Genomic DNA, 21570 nt, shown 5'->3' with positions numbered 1-21570 from the left:
GGGCGGACAATAAAAACAGCATCAGCAAAGCCGAGTCCTAGGCAATTTTTCGAATAGTTTATTATGCAAAATTTAATTTTAATAAACAAATACGGCAAATGAAGGTGCAGCTGGTACAGTCAGGTCGGACTGGCCAACTGTACGAGCCTTGCGATGAAATATTCGTTTGGCAAGGCCTTTCAGTCCAAATGATTGATTGATTGACTGATGTACGTACTGTGAGCTCTCGGATGTGGGTGATGGACGAAAGCCAGCAGAATTATTTCTGCCTTGGCCCTGTTAAATTTCCTTGTTATTTGCGTTTATGGTTTTCAATTAGTGCAGTTAGATCGAGCTGTGCCCTGGTTTTCTCAGAGCCTAATGCCTTTCCATTCCGTTTCACAAGGATTTAGGCAACTCAATGTAGCCATCCTTAGTAATGGAGATTTGTGTAAAGTAGTGCAAGTCACAAGGGAGTTCTTGCTCGGACTTCGAAATACTTCAAGCATTTGTTGCATGTGGGACAGATACTTATTAATTGTGGGAGAACAGAAACAGATTAGCTAAATTCATCTTTAGGTCTTTGTACAGAGCCTTCGACTTCTGGTAAGAATGCGGAAATTAAGGATGTTTAATATACAGGAATCACTACTGAAGCTTACCTCTCGGTAGCTTTCCCACCGTAAAATAATTCAGCTCATTAGTGGGGCGCCCTCATCACCCTTCCAGCCAACTCCTCCAACCCGCTGAGTGGCTTGTTGTCAGTCAGCCACAGTACTCCTGAAGCTAGGGGGGATACCAGTTCGGGCGGGGCTAATTCGGGCCATAAATTTGCTGCCGTTGCTGGTTGTTGGTTGTTGGTTGCTAGTTACTGGTTACTGGTTGCATGTTGCTGCGGCTGCTGCTCCCAGGCCAACTAAGATTCGCCTCCGCCTCGCTGATATAATGTGGCACCTGCTGCTTAATGTTTTGGTTAAAAGCATTCTAAGTGAAATGCAACAGGGCGGAGACACGAACGCGGAGTTGTAGCAGCAGACTGCCCGCAAGCCGTAGACAAAAGGAGCTTCAGAAGGTCTGAGCGTGCTGTGCGGCAAATCGGAGGCGTGCCCATGCCGTGCCCGTGCCCGTGCCCGTTCCCGTGCCGGTGCCCTGTTCACGCTGCCAATTTGCTTAAGCGAAAAGTTGCAACATATGAGCCTAGAAACACGACTTCTAGCAATGGCAGTGGGCCGCTTGGGCGAAATATTATGAATAAGAACTGGACGAAATGAGAATAACATGTTATATAAATATTGTAACGAAGATACAAAATATTTTTGAAAAGAGAACAAACAGAAGGAGGATTGGAAACCTAAAAACTTCCTTTAATTTCAGAATAGAATCACCTTAAAGTTGCAGAGTTTGTTAGACTATTTCAAGCCGTAGCGGTGGTGGAGCTAGTAAAACTGTAATCCGTGGCTTTGCCATTTTTTGACACTGTTCAGGAGTCTGGCAAAGAAGTTGCTGCTGCTGCTTTTACCTGCGGCTGTTGTGGCAACATCATCATCATTCATTTGCGCCCAGGTGCACTCAGTGCACTCAGTGCTTCCCCGCTTAGTTGTACTCGTTTTTGGGGTTGCGTTTGGGCTTGGGTTTTCATTCCCGGTGTCTGTTGCACACCTCGCGGCAACTTTCTGTGGATCCTTGGCTCGCAACGATTTCACACGTGAGTCTCGCCCCCTCCTTGTTTGTTATTCTTAGAACTTGCGCCTGATTCCGCTCGGATGGCTTTATGTGTCTGCTTGTGTTTCAGTTGCTGTCTGAGTTTCACTTTTCGTTTTCCGTTTCTGTCCCCTGTTGGCCATAAAAATCAAGGGATGTGAGAACAGTTGATACACATTTATAAATATTGAGACAAAACATCCGATTTCTCTATGAATTTAAGTTCTGAGATGGATACATTTACCTAAGTTAGCTTGGTTCAGTTATTTTCTTCCCAAAACCACCTTCAAAGTGTACGTATCCCAGTTCCATTTACAAGTTCCCACCGATAAGGTCACCGCTCCAAGAAAACGCATGAAGAAAGCAGCTTAATTAAATATTTTAACAAAAGTTCAGAACAGACGTCGAAGTCGCTGCGCAGTCTGCTGGCTTTTTGTTGAAGTACATTTAATTCCGGCCCTGCGCTGGGCCGAGAATTGATAACTAGAACCTGGGGGCGATTTCCGGATCAGTCGGAGTAGAAATGTCGTCGAGCTACACGCGCCTGTTCCGCGTCTTATTCGTTATCATCTTCCTGAAGTTGCTTTTCCTTGTGGGCCTGTATTTGCACAGCTTCGATGGTGTCTCACGATTTAGGCGTGTTTCCCAAGTAGATATATTTGACGAACTGCTGGTAGATCGAAGGGAAAGTAAGATATATCCTAGTCTAGAGTCAAACTCTCTGTGGGTCTAACGAATTTCTATATTAGTGCCCTCATTGGAGAAGCGCTTGGAATGGATTCGTGAGGAGATGCCCTTGTTTCCGCTAGCAGAGCTCGTGGCTAGGGAAAAACGGAATTTTCCAACGGCAGGCTGTGGAGCAGCGCCCGATCTGATGAACATTGATTTCCACAACACCTACTGGCAGAGGGCCATTAATTTGAACCTGACCTACTATCTGTTCGGAGCCTACTACGATGAAAGGGAGACGGTGCCAGAGGCGCCACTGGTTCGCCTTCTAGCCATGGTAAATCAGCACAAGGACGATTCTTACAAGTACCCCGATATCTTCTGCCAATTTTGGTTTGAGGGCAGGGCTAAGCCAGTGACAGTTCCCGTTTCGGAGCATAGGGTGATGTGGCCCTTTGGCCATGCGCCGCGGCGCTATTATCCAACGTTCTTAAGCTGCCCTCTGCCGGAGGGAAAGCATCAATGGGTGGTGCCCCAGATGGTTTCCCTAGTGGCTAATAAATGTGATAGGGCAAGGAATCTCTTGAGAGTGGTTTATGAAGTCGACGAGCAGCCAACGAAGGTATCGAAAAACCCAGGAAAGCCCACGGCAAACACCACATCAACAGATCCAAAGTTCGTGGTATGCGTAAAGGCCATGGATTTCCCATATGAAGATAAGTCCTGGCGCTTAATCGAGTGGCTGGAACTGTTGCGCTTGCTGGGAGCCAACAAAGTGGTACTCTATGACGCCCAAATGCATCCGAATATGACCCGGGTGGTCAAGGACTATCTGGTCACGAGCCCTGGCTTCGTAGAGCTGCGCCCAATGTCGTTGGGTAGAGGAGAACCGCATGTCCCACCTCATTTCCATCACTATGCCATGATGTCTGATGGCTTTAATCGGATCTTGAACGAGATGATACCGTACAACGATTGCTTCTACCGGAATATGTACAAGTTCGACTATGTGGGAGTGTTCGATATAGACGAAGTGATAATGCCCCTCGGAAACAAAACGACTTGGCCGGAGTTGGTGGAACTGGCCCGGGTTGTCCCAGACTACGAGAGCCGAACACCGGCGGACTGCACGGAGTGGGTGAGCTTCTGTTTCCGCAATGTCTACTATCCAAGGTATCCAGAGCGTCCGAAGGTCTACAAAAATCTGTCGAGCTCCTTTTATATGCTGCAACATGTGGAGCGGGTGAGGCAACACTGCAATCGTGGAGCGGCTGCCAAATGCCTGCACGACACGAGATACGCAGTTGGATTGCATAACCACTTTACCTTCTTCTACACCGAGAAAGCCGCCTGTGCTGCCAAGTCGGTGCCCATTGAGTTTGCCCAAATGCAGCATTACCGAGAACCCGACACCAAATCCCTGCTGATCGATCCCATTATAGATGCCAGTATCTGGAGGTTCCAGCCCCAGCTGCAGGCTAGGGTTGAGGAGCGCTACCGCAGATTGGGCTTCCTGCCCACTGATCAACAGTTGGCGGATACTTTGGAGAAGCGACGGGCCCAGGATGAGCAGCAACTGAAGGAGGCCATGGGTAGGGCCTAATCAATGATGATCCAGATGGGAGGAAGAGTATAATTTATTTGAAAGACTTCTGCAGAAAGAGTTTTAGTTAATATGTAGGCTTAGTGCGCTTTAGTCTGATCAATCCAATTGGCTGAGATCTCCTTTGCTTGAATATTGATTTCCTATCTTTTTTTTTTGTTTGGTTGTAAGTAGAAAATGCAGTGAGAAAACTGCTTAGGAACATAGAATAATACTTTAGAGAAATTCTCCATTGAAAAACATCGAAGTACCACAGCCATAGCTGTCCAAATTAAAAGGCAAATGCTAAATGTGAAACTTATTTGTATTCAATATTTGGTGCATTGATAAGCTGCTCTATCCACCTCATCGATCGCTCTGCAAGGTGACGCAGGTTTTCATAAACCAATTGCCCGCAGCTGGGCAAACAAGGTTCCAAAAATTAAGCTATCCCAACAAAAAGGAAATGAATTAAGCAAGCGCTGATACATATCCACATTTACGTATATTTACCTATGCCATTTAAATTATTTAAAATAATAAAGAATGGAAAAGTGGCTGTTTGCTTACTGGCCTTTATGGCAGTGTCTCTTAACGTCATAGTTCTCTGGGTGCTACCTCATTCCAGGCCTCTGTTGTGCTTACATTGCTTGTAGTTCTGGCCACTTTCTTCAGTTGGCCACCATCCGCTGTACTGACTGCTTTGGCTGGTTACCCTCTTTGGCCTGCAATGTATTGCTTGTTTTCTGTTTCTTTTTTGGATTTCCTGCGCATGCAGCTGTTGAGGACTTTTTAAATATTTGCCATAATTTAGCATTTTAAATTGATAATCCCGCCTGCGTTTATGGTTCAATTTCAGTTTATGCATTTTCATAATGCTCTATGAATGCGAAATGACGTGTTTGCATTGCAGCTTGAAGTGAGCTTCAGAGCGATGCTCTCGCTGGCAAAATGCAAAAGTGCAAAAATGCAAAAATGCAAAAATGCAAAAATGCACATAAAATTTAATTTAATTTGCGCTCCGAAATTGCACACACTCATGCACCATTTATCCACTTCTAATTAATTGCATTTCACAAGAACACAAATCGCAAAACATTGAAATGCGAATGTGCAGACATGAACGCGACTACACAAATGTACAAACATAGCTACAGACATAGGCAAAAACGCACAAAGCACAGATAAATGGGGAAAAAAGCGACATAAGATGAAAATATTCATTATTATTTGCCCAAATGGCGATTTAATAATATGAATAAACAGGACAAAGTGTTGTTGCTATGCAAATTATGCGTGCGGACAACAACTGCTCTGCGATTTTTTAATTAAATGTTTTAATACTAATCTCTAGGCACTGGAAATGGAAATGGAACTGTATTCGGGTTCAAAGGCGAACGGAAAATGCCCGAAAAGCGATGGAAGCGATGGAGGACACAGCAGAAGCCAAACGGAAACGGAAACGCCAGGCGATGGCGCCACGTCACACAGCTGTCACCGAAAATGCAGTCGAATAATGGAATCAAGCAGCTCGCTGGCGTTCTGGTCCCCAGTGAAAAATTAAACTATACTTAACAGAGGGTTTCATAATTAAAAACCTTCTAAGGCAAGTATATTCTAAACCGCCGAGTAGAGCTAATTATTTATTTCTTTTTTAGAAAATAATTATAAAATCGTCATGGCTTCTAGTGCCTGTGGGTTCAGTGCCGGACCAAAGTCTTCATGCGATCTACAGCTTAGATGCCTGACCCAATCAAAGGTATGTTGTAGAGTATTTACTTTTATTCCGGGAACCCAAAACAGACTATAGGTGCTTCTTGTCCGAAGGGATAAATTGCAATCCCTTTAATCTTTCACGTCAAATACGCTTTTGCGTGGCATAGTGAGCGTCGATATATATATCAGTTTCTCAAGATGTTCCGATCAGAGAAGTAGTGTTACATTCAAATTTTGTACAACTTTTAAGATTTCTGTGAGTCATAAATTTTATTCGGCCAAGGCGATCTACGGATCTACGATCTACGGCGATCTGCAGTGCATTGAGTAAGTGGAGCACAAAACCTACGCCTTGATATGGGATATTAGTAATCATTGTCAGTTGTTTTTCGAAACCTCCTACTCCACTGGCTGCCAGTCGTGTCTGTTGACCAGCCTAAACTTCATTGACTACTGCCTATTTCGCGGAATCCCCGAAAGTATGCAATTGAGCGTTTCGGAGGAGGAAGTTTACCCAGCAATGTTGGGGAGCTGGGGAAACGGGAAGCCCCACTTCCTCCGATCCGCTCAATTCAACTAAATATAAGAATACAAAGGAACAAAGTCCAAACTAGCCAAACAAAACAAAACAAAACAGAACGGAACTAAACAAAACAAAACAAAACAACACAACCCAACGCAACAGGGAACTGTTCATGTTTTTTGTTAATTAAAATTGGCATAGCAGCCGAGAGGAAAGGAAAGAGCTGGGAACAACATTTTTGCATTTTCATCAGTTTTTCGGGGTAGCCAAATTTTCAACATTTCACCCAGCGACGAAAGCTCACAGCTCACAGGTCATAGGTCGTAGGCCATAGGTAGCAGGAAGGAGGAGGAATGGAAAGCCTTCAGCTTTCAACTTTAAACTGAACGAATGCCATTTCGCTGTGCGCATATTTACCTTTAGAATATATAATTTTTCAATAGACGTCAACACTCTGAGGGCGAGACCTCGATTTATGTGCTGCCAATAAATCTAGCCAACACTTTGACCCCGTCTAATACAATATTTACTTTAAATTGCCTGATGGGACTCGGGAGCCAGGCGGAGTAAAAAATTGCATTGCGTTTTTCTTAGCCAAGAACTAAGAAGGGCGAGACTGCTTTTAGTGCACTAAAAGAAAATCAACAGTTCTTGATATATAACTGAAAAGATTTTTGGAAGCGTTGATGTTCAAGTTGCTCATAAGTACTCAAATATGTTTAATACAGAAGACCTTTCTATGAGGTTTTTCACTGTGTAGCTCTTTGTAATGGTTCAGTTTTCGATTTTCTTTCCCTTTTCCCTCCCCCTGGAATGTCGTTTAAGTTTAAAGAGCTTTGGAAAATGCAGAGGATGAGATCCGTAGTGGCCTTTTAGCAAGGCAAATCTGGTCCAATGTACTTGTTCTTTGTCCTTATCCCTATCATTTGCTAAGTGTTTAGTTTGTAACTAGAAACAGTGACTGAGGCGATACATTTGTTGGCCAAATACTTGGCCGTAACTTAACATCTTACAATAATTATTCACTAGCTGAAAATGTAAGTGCAATACTCACTTAAACTGCCAACTTTTGAGTTGCGGAATGTCCCTCGTCGCTTGTGATTTGCCCTTTGCCCTTTATTAGCACCCGGGTTGTGCTTCCGGCTATTCGAAGCTCAATAAGTTTCCAAGGAGAATCACAACGTGGATCCGCTTCGCTCTTTCCACGTGCTGGCTAATAAGAAATGCGTGGTGTGTTGCCACTCATCCTTTTCAGGGGTGTTGCAGCCACTCGAATCTTTCTGTCCGAGGGTGTGTAAATATTGGTTTCCAAAGTTGGCAACTTCTGCACACAGTCCTGCCTTTGGTCAGTCGATTTCGCTCGTTTTGCTTTTTATTTTTTGGCCCTTTAGCGAGAGTTTCCAGCGCGCATTCAAAGGAGCTATGTACGTATGTTTACCTTCTTGCGGAGGAAGATAAATTTGCGTGATTGTCTCATTAGTTGCAAGTACGAGAATGCTTCTTTATCAATGTTTTCATAAAGGAAACGTTTCTAAGTTAGCCATGATTACGGGGCTTCCTTAAATAAGTCGGTGCTGAGTCTGCTGTCAGTTTGAGTTGTGCGATCTGTTGTTCAAGGTTTCACGTTGCCAGGCACACAACACGGCCCCAGAGCAGGTTTTCGAAAATAAGCATTAGTGTAGAGTAGAAGTAAGTACCTTAAACGATAACCAAACGACTCGCCATCTAACTGTCTCCGTGTCCTGACCCTCAGACAAACCGCCATGTTTCCAAACAATTTTTACAAGATGAAGAACTTTGCCAATCCGAAAACAATGTTCAAGAGCAATGCCAACAACGATGATATGCCCCCACAGGCCACCCAGACCGTAGCAGCTCCCACTGAGGTTACCAATGCGGCTGCAGTTACTCAGCCGGCAGCTCAGCCCATGAAGCCTCAGAACTCGAAGAACGCCCCAAAGAAGACCCCACCTGTAGAGCCCCCGAAGCAAGGGAAGAATAAGAACAAGAAGGCTAAGAAGACTCAGAAGGATAAACCTCGTTCTTCTAGTCAGGCGAGCAGCAAGAATGTAAGTCAGAAGGGGTCCAAGGAGGAAGTAGCTGAGACTGAAAAGTCCAAGGGAAGTGAGGTGCTGCAAAAAGGAAAGGGTCAAGAAAATGAAAAGGTCCAGGAGAAAGTTAAGGAAAAGGTTCAGGAGAAAGAAAAAAATACAGACCAAAAGACAGTACAGGAGGTGCTCAAGAAGGTTTCAGATATAACTATTCAGGAGGAGATGTTGCCCGAGAAGATGACGGAGATTAATCCGGAGGAGGTGCCGGATAAGATGACTTTAGAACAAAAATTGCTAGAGAAGATTGAGAAAAAGCTTAAAGAGCAGCAGGCTCTCGATGAGATGTTAGAGCCGAATCTTTACCAAACCACATACGATGCAGTCGAACCCATTTATGTCGAAGACGAAGTTAAGCCGGAGGAGTCCAATTCAGTAGAGACTGCGCCAGCAAGTGAAGTCAGTGAGGAGGATGAGGGACCGCAACACCCCCTCAACAGCCGCTGGACTCTTTGGTATCTGGAGAACGATCGCACCAAGAGCTGGGAGGAAATGCTGCATGAGGTCACCACCTTTGATACTGTGGAGAACTTCTGGAGCCTGATGACTCACATCAAGCCACCTTCGGAACTGAAAATAGGCAGCGACTACTGCCTCTTTAAGAAGGGCATTCGACCGATGTGGGAGGATCAGGCCAATGTCCGCGGAGGACGATGGGTCATCAGCTTGACCAAGAACACCAAGACGGAACTGGACACCTTTTGGATGGACTCAATGCTCTGTCTGATCGGTGAGGACGGCGACTTCGCAGAGGAACTGTGCGGCGCGGTAGTTAATATCCGTGGGAAGTCCAACAAGATCTCCATTTGGACCGCGGACGGGGCAAAGGAGGGAGCTGTCTTGGAAATCGGACGCAAATTGCGCGAGGGTCTGCATATGGATAGTACTTATGTTCTGCAGTATCAGCTGCACAAGGACACCATGGTTAAGCAGGGATCCACCGCCAAGTCAATATATATCCTATAACAGCTCATCGACCATAAACACCAAACTGATCGGCGCAGGCCTCGGACACCTGCCCCTTTTAGTTATTTTCGGTATTTTTTCACAACTAGAAACCATTAGATGATGACCAACAATTCGACTATTCCCCATCCACTATGAATCGTTCTAACGTCGATCGGATGCCAAATCCCCAGTGAAGTCTTCCTTGAACATGTTCTACATGTAAATTTTAACGTTGCTCTTGCGAAGCGAACAAATATATATAATATAACCCGTGTTAAGACATAGAAATGGTGTTATATCATTTAGGCTTTTGATAAATATCGAGGTGAATCTGATTGCGATATTGATCTTAGAAAAGTTAATGCTAATTAACTAGATTAACTATATTAGCTAGGGCTAAGATAGTCGAGAGTACTCTAGAATGTACTGTTTCATCCTTAATCATGAGCTATTAATCTTTATAGCATGACTTCACCCATTTCCATTTAAAAATCGAAGGACATGTACCAAGGTCTTGATTTTCTTTGCTTTGTTGGCTTCTCCTCGTTGCACACGTCGTTGTTTTTGGTCAACATCTCGGAAACTTTCCTCCCATATAAAAAAAAGTAGATAATATCTTAAAAGATTGAACAGATTTTAATTTTGGAAACAATTCAAGGCAACAACATCATCATCCAGGATTTATCGTCCCTCTAAAACTAATTATGGTAATGTCCAGAGTGCATCGGAACGCTTAGGAATTTGGTGGCTGATTCTTTTTTGGCCAAGTCGGTCATGGGGCACTTGGACGTTGGAATTACTTGGCTCACGACGTCACAAAACTTGGCCGCGCTCGAATGTTTGATTTATTGACATTTATTGGCAGTTGGCATTTTATTGTTACCGCTTTGGGGTGGTCAAATAAGGTGAGCCGAATAATGGTGAAGGCCAGTGAATTCCCATGGCAGTGAAGTCCTTGCCTGCTGTTCTTGGCCATATTACTTACGTTCGATTGGATTTTATGTTCTTAATGTATTTCTGCGCCATGTTATTCCTATTTATACCCTTTGTTTGTAGAGAGTTTGTAACAGGACATATCGTATTCTCTGAAAAGTGAGTGCGGCTAAAAGATAGGTTTTCTGACTATATAACAAGAATATATTCTCGATTATAATCACTATTCGAGACCGTCTGCCAGAACTATCGTTTATATGATAGCCGCAGTACTGGATTTTGCGATTCTTTTTGTTTTTCTCTTCAAACATTTCCTTTAGCGTTTTCGAAAGCCTTTTTCCCTATGTGAAAATTCCATTAATACAAAGTTCTGGTGACTCCACATTAAAAGGTCAAGGCCCAGGTGGTTTTCCGTGTACTGGCCATAAATGCGGTGCTATTTTCGCAATTGATTTATGGCACTTAATTTCATTCCATTGTGCCAAGCGAGCAAATCCACTGATTAAACACTTTAACGATTTTTATGGCCGCAGCAGTTTCCTCATTAAGGGAAATTCCTGCAAAGCAGCTTCCCCCGGCAGTAAACCTGAAAATAAATGTCTGTCTGAAGGTATCATCATAAAGAAATCAGTTTTTTGGCTAGAACTGTGGGAAGAATGTCTGTCATATGAGAAATTCGGTAAATCCCGATTTTAGTCCCAAACTATCAGAATTATTCTCATAGCAAAGCCAATTATTGTCGGAATATGGAATGTTATACGTTGATCTCGTAATTAAAATTCCTATCAAACTGTGTTCGTTTAAAATGTCAAATTTTTATAATTTTTTTTAAATTTTGATGGTGTTACCTCTTATCGAAAATGCGAAATATTGCTAATCCCGATTTCCGCCCAAAAATGGTTGTATTATGGCCATAACTAAGCCAATATTCGTCCAAATTTGGATTGTAATACCTCCTTGAGCTCGTAATTTGATTTTCAACAAAACTGCATCCCCACCTTGAAAAGTAAAACTTTCGCCATTTTTCGTAAATTTGGATGATGTTACACCCCTATCGAAAATGCGAAATTTGTTAAAACTTGAAATTCACAAAATCGTCAAACCAAATATGCGAAATCCCGATTTTACTCCCAAAATATCAGTTTTTGCAGGGTCTTACTGTTAAAATAGGATTGCCAATAAAATTAATCGGAAAACCTTCAAAATGCAGAGTGCAAAAAGGGGTGGTAATCCCGGTCACAGGACTCTTTCTTGCTATAAATAAAGGAGATGGGTGCCTTGCCTATTCAGTTTGTAGTGTCGAAAAAGGAAAAATGGTGCCCAAAAAAGTCAGAAAAGCAAATTTACCTTCAAGCTGCCAACTACCCCGAAAAGGGCGGCCCCACAGGTGGCATTTGTGTTGTAAAGCTTCGATTTACATGCGTGCTGTATCCACAGGGGGATGTATGCTTAGAGGAGGTAAGGCGCTGACGAATTTCAATTTATTTATTCTTATTTAAGTATGCAAAATAGTCGGCTGTGGCTTGACTTTGGCTTGACACACCCTGGGAAAAGAAAGCCCAGAAGATTCGTAAGAGGTTTTCCAAGAGTCTCAACTTTCGCTCTTTAAGCTCTTAAAGTTGTTGGGTTATGAAGAACCAGTGAACGTGAAAAGTAAGCAAGAAGGCTTGCAAATTAGTGAAGTTTGATTTTTAAAGATATTGCCTTGAAAAACTTGTCAATAGACGGGAAAAGAAAGGCTCTCTTACATTGCAAAGAGCTGAAAGGGAAAAGCAACCATTTGATTGAGCAGCTCAAGACACAGAGGCCTCCTTGCTGGTAATCAGAGAACTATGTGTCCTCAGCACGTGTCCTGAGCAGAGCCTAACCAGCTGAAAAGAGGCACCTCGTTGCTACTGACATTAGCCAAGGGCAAAGAGGTGCCTTGCTTCTGACACTTGCCCCAATAAACAATCCATAAAGGCAACGGCCTCCCCTCGTCCTCCCAGCTTTTCCAGGACAAGACACAAAATTTATGTTCAGGATCCGAACGAGAGGCGAACATGTCATATGGAAATACTCGAACAAGTCCCCAGGCCAAGTACACAGACAGAAACGCAGGACTGGCAGATATATATTTTAAATAAGTTGTCGAAGGCCATTTGGCTGGCTTAGTTACGGCCAGGTCGAAAGCCGTCGTAATCATAATCATTTCATTTCCATACTTTGACTTCTTCCAAAATCACAACCTATTTTTTCTCCATGTACGGCGACTTCTCAGCCGCTTCGAATTTGTGCTAATTATACGGACATGGCTAATGCCGGAACACTGTGTGTGGGTCCTGTGTCGTGAATAAGACATGTTGCTGGTGTGATTACCTTTGGTCGGGCCGGGGTTCAATGGCCAAATGGCCAAATGGCCAATTGCACGATATGTCAATCAGTCGTTGGCCCCCGCTCATATGAACAGGAAATATGCCGAGCAAACAGAAGGAGGAAATGTGTGTGCCAAATTGTTGCAACAAATTTGAAGCTGCATTAATTAAATGCTGCCCGCACGAGGCACACGGGTGCCATTCGATATGTAAATGCGGTCCCCAATAATACGCTGCATGTTGGACTTGGCCGGAGATCAAGTAGCATCGTTAGTGTGGACCCGTCAATCCCAGCCAGCCGAAATACCAAATTTCTGACACTCTGTGTAATAAAACATACTGCAGGTTAATAACTTTTAGAAGCGAGGTTGATCTTCCTCACAAGTCCACGGCTCTGTAAAGGAATATCCACTGTTTTTGGTAATTTGGCCGCACATCTCTATTCCGACTGACCTGTGGAGCCCTCTGCTCGACCAGGACTCCATTAAGTTCAAATTGAATCGATTGTTTAGCTGTGATCAAGATAACTGGCAACTAAGCCGACAGACGAGTCCTAGAAGGCAGTCCTCAATTTCCTGCTTCTCCTGGGTTTTCCTGGTTTTTCTTCTTAATCTGACGCTGGGGCAAGTGCACTTGCACTTGGCTGGCAAATGTTGACATTTCTTCTTGGGGATTTGAGCTCGCTTTTGCGCTTGGATTTTGTTTTTATTATGATTATTTTAACTGCTAAGGCAAAGACAAACACACAGAGGGAAATGGGATGGGGGCAGCTCGCGAGGGGCGAAGGAGCATAAAATGCAATTTTGCAAAGGGCGAAAGAGGGAGGCCAAGGATGAAAATGGGTTTGGCGTCGAACTTTCGAGCCAAAGCCAGACAAAGTGAAATGCAATAAAACAAAGGCCAGCAAGGAAAGCTGGCAAGGCAAGAGAGTGGCAGGGCTGCAATTGTCTTGTCTTGTCTTTGCTGCTCGGATGCCTGCAGCTGTGACCCCTGAACCCACAGCCCCACCCACGGAGCGCGCCATACATTTACAGCGCAATGATTCAAATTGTCGCCTCGGATTATGGATTTATTACGCGTCTCGTTTTTCGTAAGCTGCCAGCGAGAAGCTGCAATTGTGCATGCTGTTTGCAATTACTATCAATGCTGCCTTCCCGTGCCAGCGCCACCGCCCCCGCCGCCGCTTCCCCTCAAGCAAAAATGTGCCAGTAATTCGCGTTGACAATTTTTCGGGTTAAGCTTTTGCAGCCAGCTATCTTGGAGATGTCTTTAAGCTACAACTTTGCCGAAACCCTGGATTCAGCATGGTGTATCTTTTGGTGCTTGGAATGTAATGTACTGGCTTATGTATCGTGGGTTTACCTTGGCATTTTCTATTAATTGCTTAAATTGTTTACCGAACTTTTAATGTTGTTTGAATAAGGAAAATCATTGTGCAATTTGTTGGTGTTTTTATGCCCTAAGATGCCAGAGATGTTCCATAAAAACATTATTGTCGCCCTTAACAAAAAAGCCAATCATCAAGGTATGCCAGTTTTATCACTTCCATGGCCACCAGAAACTCCTACTCCGCAGTGATATTTTCTAATTATCGCTTTTGCAGTCTCATCAAATCCATTTAGAAGTTACGGCAACTAAAAACAGAACCCTCATTAGTGGGTCAAGGTAAATGCCTGTGCTCAGTCACGATCTGCCCTGTGCGGCTATATCTGCTGATTGTTACACACAGATGAAAATATTAAAGATAAGTAAGGCCTACTCGGGCTGCAAAGTCTTCTTGACCCTTGACCCCTGACCCGCTGTGCAGACTCAGTTTCGGGTTCAGGTCCCTGGGTCTCGGGTCATGGCAATTCGGATTCAGATTTGGTGCGGTGCCACGGTGCCAGTCTAAGCTGGAAATCATTCAGCAACTCAGTAGGAAAATGCCCAAACGCGGCGAATGACAAAGTAGTTGAAAGCTTTTCGTGATTCTTATTATGTGTAATTTGTGTGTGCAACTCTAATTGTTGTCAGCAGCAGATGTGTTTGTTTGTCTTTCCCTGGCTGTTCGTTGTCCGCTGTCCGCTGTTCGCTGTTCGCAGTTGACAACGTTGACAACGCTGACAACGTTGACATTTCGAATTTAGACATTGCCCCTCAGTTTGACCGCCCATTAAAATGCGCTTTTGCTTGCCGCGGATAGCTGGGACTTTGGGCATCTAATGCCGCCGAATCTTATTTACCTGGGCGCCATCGAATTATGTAAAAATTCATTTCTTTTGAGAGGGAAAACCATATCTGCATGCCTGGCATCTGAGGGGATTGCGAGTGCGGGAGGGGGCTGATGCTTAAAGGAGGCTAAAGGTGGATGGCGAGGTCACGAAGATCCAGCTTCCACAACAATGCAATGGGCTGGCGTTGCTGATTAATTAGCGTCTGACTGCGATAAAGCACGTCGCAGTTGCAACCGCAACGTGAGCAACTTAAAAAGGAAAAATTTGCGGAGTTAAATTGGGAAAATGGCAGGAGGATTCAAGACGGCGAAAAGTTTAAACAAAGGGGGAAGTCAGACCGGAAATTGCCGGCCCTAAATCGATCGAGTAATATTTAGATTTAAGTTCTGTGAACAGACTTAAACGAGAAAGAAACCTTAAGGCAGCACTGGGCTGATTCCACAGGCTCCTACAGACCTCTAAATAAATCAGATATATGTTGATTAATTTTTTAGGGATGGCCATTGATTTGGGGTGGCCCCCCTCGGCTCTCCTTGAATACATTATCCGCAAATATCGGATGGTAAATAATGGCAAATGAGTGTCACACAAGCTTCGCCCGACAAATAGCTGTGGTCAGTCGCTGCCAATCAACCGCAGAGTGTCAGCTGCCAATTGTGTTTGGGGCAGGGTGCCAAGGATTCGCCTCGGGAATACTGATTAGTTTGAATGTCTGAATAGATTATTTGTTTTGGTGGTCCAGCAGACCGGGAACTTATCATAATTCAAACTCTGTTAACACAACACCTCTCGTCCGCCTCGTTACGCGCTTAACGAATTTGAATTTAATTTGTGGAAATCCGTGTATTTTCCTAGGTTTTACAGGGCATGCTGTAAGCTGTAAGCTGCCCCAAGATAAATGAAGGCCATTTTTTTGGCCCTTCTCCTCTCAGTTTCCCTTTGTTTCTTCATCCATCTCCCTGCATGAGCTATGGCAAATCGCTGCGAAAAATACGCGAGCAGATTTATCTAACATTTCCTGGGGGTGCGCGAGAAGGGAGGGGGAGGAACCGGTGGAAAACCCCACTGAGAAATGATGTCTAGACGTTTTTTGTTCTCCGCTTCTCCGTTGTTATTTTGACCAACTGCTCTTCCTGTCTTCTTTGCTTCCCTTTTTTGTGGCGCTTCGCTTAATTTCGCTGCCGCTTCGTGGCTAACTAAATACCTGTATAAATATTTTATTACGGAAATGATACAAGCATTGTTTGCATTTTATTTGCGCGGACAAGGAAACGCGCCAGCTGCAGCAGCCGGAAAATGAAGGAGGCTTGGGTCTGGAAAAAGGACATTTGTATGCAGGAAAGACAGCTGACCACAGACATTGCCAGAGGAAATGCAAAGCAGAATGCAAAAACCCTCCAGAGGCAGCTTTTCCACCTGGGATTCTAACGCAAAGCCTTCCTTTCCCTCAATCAAGGCGATTGCCTGATTTCAGGCAATCGTTCGTGATTGATTCAAAGCACTTGTAATTGGCAACAAGAACTTTAAAGGGCCCTTGTCAGTCACTTATATTTAATCTAAACTTTAACTTTGTTAGCTTTAGTCATGTAAAGCTAAATTAAAACCATAATTAAGTATGGGCATGACGAGGAATACAAAAGGTTAAGCGTTGTCCCCGAATGAGAAAAACCAATGGAGATTGTGTGTGGCCAAGTCCTTGCCGCTGGTTGCGACTTTTGGCTGCCAAACCATGAGTGCAATCAAGGAAATTCCATGATTTTCACATCGAATCATGCCTGCAGCTTACCTATCTATTTGTAGCTGAAATCCCATACGCCACCTAGTCATGGGAACAATAGGAATATAATATCCTTTCTTTAAATGATGTTCTAATTTCTGTTTTAAATACATATGTTTCAGGAATGCTGTAATGAACACCATAAGTTTGCCCGCCTCGAAGAGGAAAATCGAATGAAATCAGAGAATCCAGTTCGTTGAACCGCTGACCATGTAATCAAACTACGCGGAGCCATTGGAAGTGAGCTAATGAAACGCTTTTTAAGTGGAAGCGATAATGCAACGTCACCAAAGTGGCTCAAAAGAAACACAAATCAATAGCTGGCCATCGATTGGCAGGGCAAATGGCGTTTTCTACTGTCCATATAGCCATGCATATGTCCTCGACCGATTAATTAAACTGAGAGTGGAGTCTAAGTACTAATTTATAAACCAGTAGTGTTTCCGACTACTACTCTATAGCTGAAATCCGAATAAGACGATTTTAGCAGTTCAAAGAAAAGGATTTGGAGGAAAATCTTGGCCAGAATTCGGTTTTCAGAAAAATGAAAAATAAATATCAGGGAAGCTGAGTAAGTAGAACCACTCAAGCTGATCTCCCCGCCGTCGTCTTTCCCCTTAAATGCTGTCAACATATGTGCATAAATTTCACACGTGGCGCCCAGCAATTCATGCATTTTACATGCACCAAAGGATTTTCCATCTCCACTGCTCCCGCCACTCTAGGACTGCAACTCCATTTCCCAGCAGCCATTGTCCGTATGGCCGCCCACGTTTTTTTCACATTTTAATTTTTTTCCCCCATTTTTTTCGGCTTTTGGTTTCTGCCCCAAAAAACAAAAATCGAAAACGAAAAAAACGAACGACGAGCGTTGGCAATGGCAGACGGCTTGTTTGTTAATACGAAGGCATTTAATTTTTAATCGCTGCATGCGACTCGAAGTTGACGTTGTCCTCTCGGCCTTATCCTCATCCTCATCCACATCCTCGTCCACATCCTTCCCCATTGTTAACCCAGCGCGTTACATATGTTTAATGAAGAGAGAAACCTGCACGCACGAGCTGTGCCCGAGCTCTGGACCTGAATTCGACGCGGTTTTAAAGGGAAGGATATTCTGCAGAGGGAGAAAAAGGGGTTCACTTATCCAATCCTTGTCCAACTATGCAAACCTTTTTAAGTGATGAGAACTTTAGATCTTAGCTTCTATATTCCTATATTCGAGTATCATATTCGACTCCCATTTTATTTCTCAGTGTAATCGTGCTGTTCTGGCTGGCAATGCATACAGTGTGCCCTCGGAGCTGCGCATATGAATATATATGAATATATAGGTAGATATGTGTAGGATGCTCGCTTCTGACTCTGCGGCAAGTTATTATAACAGTTCATTGATTTTCAATTTTCAATGCATTTCATTGTTTGCATTTCCCCTTTTCCCCCCTTCCCCTTTTGCTCATTTCCCTGGCACTGGAAATGGCTCAACTTGCGGCGGTGGCAACTGCAACAAATTTCCGCTCCGCAAATCACTCGTATGCATAAATTCATTCGAAGTTTATTTTTGCAGAAAGCCAACGCCAACGATGAAAAGAAATTAACCAAAAAAAAGTAGACAATTTAAGTGATTTCGCAGGCTTAAAATGCAGTGAAACTCAGTGGGGGGTCTCAGACGGCGTTGTGCCATTGCAGATGCGGTTTATAATGCTTAAAGCTCGAGTTATTTATGACAGCGGCAGAGGAATTGGGTATTGGGCGGAAAATGGGAAATCTTCTTCGATTGATCACCGATTTTTCACTGCCGCCCAGAAGGCTCTGAACGTTGTCCTCCTCTGCCTTTTCTACCTTTATTTTCCATTTTACGGCGAGCCCCTTACGTTTCTCATTTCTGGCTTACTCTCGATAGCACTTCCAGCAGTAATTATTTTAATTTCGAGCTGCTCGTGAACCTCTTAAGAAGTTTAATTTAAGCTCCAGCTTTCTTGTTATTGCAGGTCCTCCCAATTAAAAGCGATCGGAATCGCATCTTCAGTGTGAGCTATGTGCTGGCTACCGAAGGATCCCAATATATTGATGAATTGGGTAAATGCCCTCATCGAGAGCCATCTTTATTCTTCACTGGACTGTCATTGAACTGCAAGTAGTAATTATTAAAGCTCAAAGTTTCCTTTTGGAAGTTAAATTGGTTTGGTATTAAAATCTTCTGGTTTTGCAGGCTCTCGCAATTAAAAACTCTGGACTCGAATCAAAGACGTCCACTTCAAAAGGCATCCAAAATATAACAAAAGCAGGAGTATCAAGTAACACAATGACAAATATGCATGTGTCCCTAAGAATTGCTGATTTTAAACCTTTCGTTTTTCAGTGATATCTTGTCGCCTAGCCGCGAATCCCAGCATCCTGATGAATTGGGTAAACGCCCGGATTGAGAGGATCGACGCAGGAGCATCGAGTGCAGGCGCCTAAATGGGACTTCCTATCCCGACTCTATTAACCTGTAAGTCCAGCAGGTCCAGAACCACTTCGCCTGTTTAGTATTTTATACTTAGCCACTTAGCCAATTTTCAAATCACTATTTGAAAAGTGCTTAAGAAAGCCCCTGTTTCTAGAGTAACAGGTATCTCATGCGCGACTACCGAGTCCCTTCTTGCTTAGTCCTCCGACCTTTCAGTTTCTCTCCTCCACCTTCCACTTCTGTGTTTTCCTTCTGCTTGTCAGCTGTCCAACACTTAATACATGTCTTAATAAGGTTTTCCCGTCAACATGAATTTGGTTTAGAGCTTTCCTTGGTCAAACTGTTTTTCTACCTGGTTGTTTTTTTCTCGTGGCATCCAAAGAGTCTTGGCGTGCCCCTAACTTTGTTTACTTTTAATTACTTTGACCTTGTGCGGCAAGCAGCGATGTCCTGGAAAATTGGGGGTGGCTAAAAACCCAGAGGATGGTTAAGATGACTTCGAACAGTGGGCTAAGCAGCAAGTTTTTAGCTGGTTTCCCAGTTTTTTTAATCACGGTTTCTAGGCTCTGCTGACAGAACATATAAACGTAGTTATAACTTTGCTATTTAGAGCTAGGAATGTAATTTGTTTAATGTAAGCCCGATCAGCGTTATCTGCCCACGGCTGTATCAAATTATTTCTTTCTTTCCTATTCACAGCAGGGCCCCGCGCCGTTATGCTAGCTACCCCCCAAGTGTTTTCATTTCCTTTCCTTTTATTTTGTTTTCTTTTTGCCAGCGAATTGCCATTACATTTTCATCTCATTTGAGTTCAGGACGGTTCAAGACTCCTGCCCAGTGACCTGCCCCGCCCCGTTCCCCGTTTTGAAGGCATTTAATTCGATTGTTCTGCATTCGCTCTCCTGTGGCTGCAAATCGAGGTTCGTGGGTCGTGTCTTTATTAAGGACCCGCTCATAAATTTTAATTATGTGCATTTTAAAATACGTGACCCTTTGCTTTGCTCGCCTTTTTTACTTCTCCATGTCTGTTTTTTCTGGGGCAGTGCATCATCATCACCAGCGCTAGCACCATCGCCATAGCCATAGCCATCACCACTGAGGCATTAAATAAGCCCTGAAAATAAAGGAGGACTCGTAGTGGGTTCGACGGGGATCCTTTTCCGTCGGAGGGTTGTTTTCTCTATTTCTGTTTCGGCGGCTCCTCCTTTGTGTTCCGCTCGGGCGAGAAGGCCTATCAATTAGGGGAGCGCAGAATGAATGACCTGACACCCGCTGACCCCGAGCAGTTGCCCTTCCTCACTGCTGCTCCATATGGAGTTCGATGCTATCTGTTTACAGGATTAAACTCGGCGGTCAGCTTGCCAATGACTATTTGGGTATTTAGGACTTAGGGTTATACTTTGACACTTATCTAAGTTAAAAGCGATTCTCAGTGATTGTAAATTGGGTTAAAATACCTTGCTACTACCAAACACTGCGAAAAACCGCTGCCAATTACATTTTCGGCTACGTGTTGCAACGCGAAACAAGCCCTTCGGCTTTGGCCTCCGGCTCCCGAAAAGTTCCTTGTCGCTTTGGGAAAACCGAACACCCTTGCTCCCCTCCCACCCGCCGAACAATGGACTATCCCAACATTGATTTAGTGCTGCCACCGACAGACGGTTTGATTGGGCTCCCGGATGGGTCGCCAAATGCACAACGATATAGTTATTATGTCGCTGGGCTGCAGCTTACCCTGTGGGGGCAGGGGAAGCAAAGGGAACAGTTTGGAAGTTGGGAAACTGGGCGGGGAAAACTAGACCCCGGATAAACCTGGCTGATTGAAGTCGCGCCATTAAAAGTGGGCCACAAGGCAGACGAGATGAGAGCTTAGCGAAGAGTTTTAGGCGAGGGACACCTTATAATTAAGCTCGAGTTTGGTGGATTCAGGGGATTACGTAATCGAAAGATCCATGTTGAAAGAAGATTGATTGATTAAAGCTATCTAAGAGCATTTTCCAAAGAGCATTACAAATCCTCGATTGGAAGTCTCTCTGATATGGAAATTTGTAATAGATAACTCTGCTAACAAGACCTCACATCACTTTAGTTAGTTCGTCACATCATTGACCTCCTGCTGACCCATACAGAGCATATATTATAGAGTTGGCTTATAAGTGGCTTTGGCTGCACTCCACTCGCAGGCCCTCATCGTAGATCATTCAGCATTAGCAACTGGATTTAGTTGCACTCAATCATGGATGTAGGTGACCGCCTTTTCGTGCTCTTTCCACAACCTCTTCCCCTGGGAGTTGTGACTGCGATTGCCTTTTTTCCCTGGCGAGGACCATAAGCCGTCTAAGTGCAAACTGCTTGTTGTCTGCTCATCGCAGCCATTTCGGGGATTCATAATGCATGTGCAACAGACCCCCTTCCGCATTCTGCCCCTCGCATTGAATCAACTTTTGTGCAACATCGCATTTCCGCTCCTCCAAAGTTGCAGTCAAAAATGTGCAAAAGGTGTACCCTTTTAGCAGGGCACGAGAATAATTCTAAACAGGGGAAACTAAATATATAATATATATATATTTGTAAAGCTCGAGATATTACTGGAGGAAAGTATAATTACTAAAATGTTG

At 43.9% G+C, this 21570-nt stretch overlaps 3 protein-coding genes across 4 annotated transcripts in view; all 3 read left to right on the top strand.

Annotated features, from left to right (window-relative positions):
- The first annotated feature begins 2203 nt into the window (after positions 1-2203).
- LOC108118503 lies at positions 2204-3952 on the top strand. Its single transcript, XM_017231241.1, has 2 exons — positions 2204-2369; positions 2430-3952. Exons 1-2 carry the CDS (start codon positions 2204-2206, stop codon positions 3950-3952), a joined length of 1689 nt encoding a protein of 562 aa, XP_017086730.1.
- A 1914-nt stretch (positions 3953-5866) lies between these two features.
- On the top strand, positions 5867-9502 carry LOC108118505 (eukaryotic translation initiation factor NCBP). Of its 2 annotated transcripts, none has more exons than XM_017231244.1 (2): positions 5867-5974; positions 7924-9502. In XM_017231244.1, the coding sequence occupies exon 2, from the start codon at positions 7934-7936 to the stop codon at positions 9242-9244; it is 1311 nt and encodes a 436-aa protein (XP_017086733.1). In that variant the 5' UTR covers positions 5867-5974; positions 7924-7933; the 3' UTR covers positions 9245-9502. The 2 variants fall into 2 exon arrangements, with proteins under 2 accessions (XP_017086733.1, XP_017086734.1); XM_017231245.1 differs by lacking the exon at positions 5867-5974 and adding an exon at positions 7752-7859.
- A 9438-nt stretch (positions 9503-18940) lies between these two features.
- The window catches only part of LOC108118533, an 84828-nt gene continuing 82198 nt past the window's right edge, over positions 18941-21570 (top strand). The window contains exon 1 of the mRNA XM_017231285.2: positions 18941-18994. The gene's annotated coding sequence lies outside the window, so the exon portion shown is untranslated. The remainder of the gene's footprint in view (positions 18995-21570) is intronic.

Source organism: Drosophila eugracilis, unplaced genomic scaffold (genome assembly GCF_018153835.1).
Source record: "Drosophila eugracilis isolate 14026-0451.02 unplaced genomic scaffold, ASM1815383v1 contig_376, whole genome shotgun sequence".
Taxonomy (NCBI): Eukaryota; Metazoa; Arthropoda; class Insecta; order Diptera; family Drosophilidae; genus Drosophila; species Drosophila eugracilis.
Note: the sequence above shows the minus strand (reverse complement) of the source record. Positions and strands in the feature narration are given on the sequence as shown.

Coding starts and splice junctions, on each gene's coding strand:
- LOC108118503 (XM_017231241.1), top strand. CDS start 2,204: ATGTCGTCGAGCTACACGCGCCTGTTCCGCGTCTTATTCGTTATCATC. Junction 2,370..2,429: donor GCTGGTAGATCGAAGGGAAA/GTAAGATATATC, acceptor TTTCTATATTAG/TGCCCTCATTGGAGAAGCGC.
- LOC108118505 (XM_017231244.1), top strand. CDS start 7,934: ATGTTTCCAAACAATTTTTACAAGATGAAGAACTTTGCCAATCCGAAA.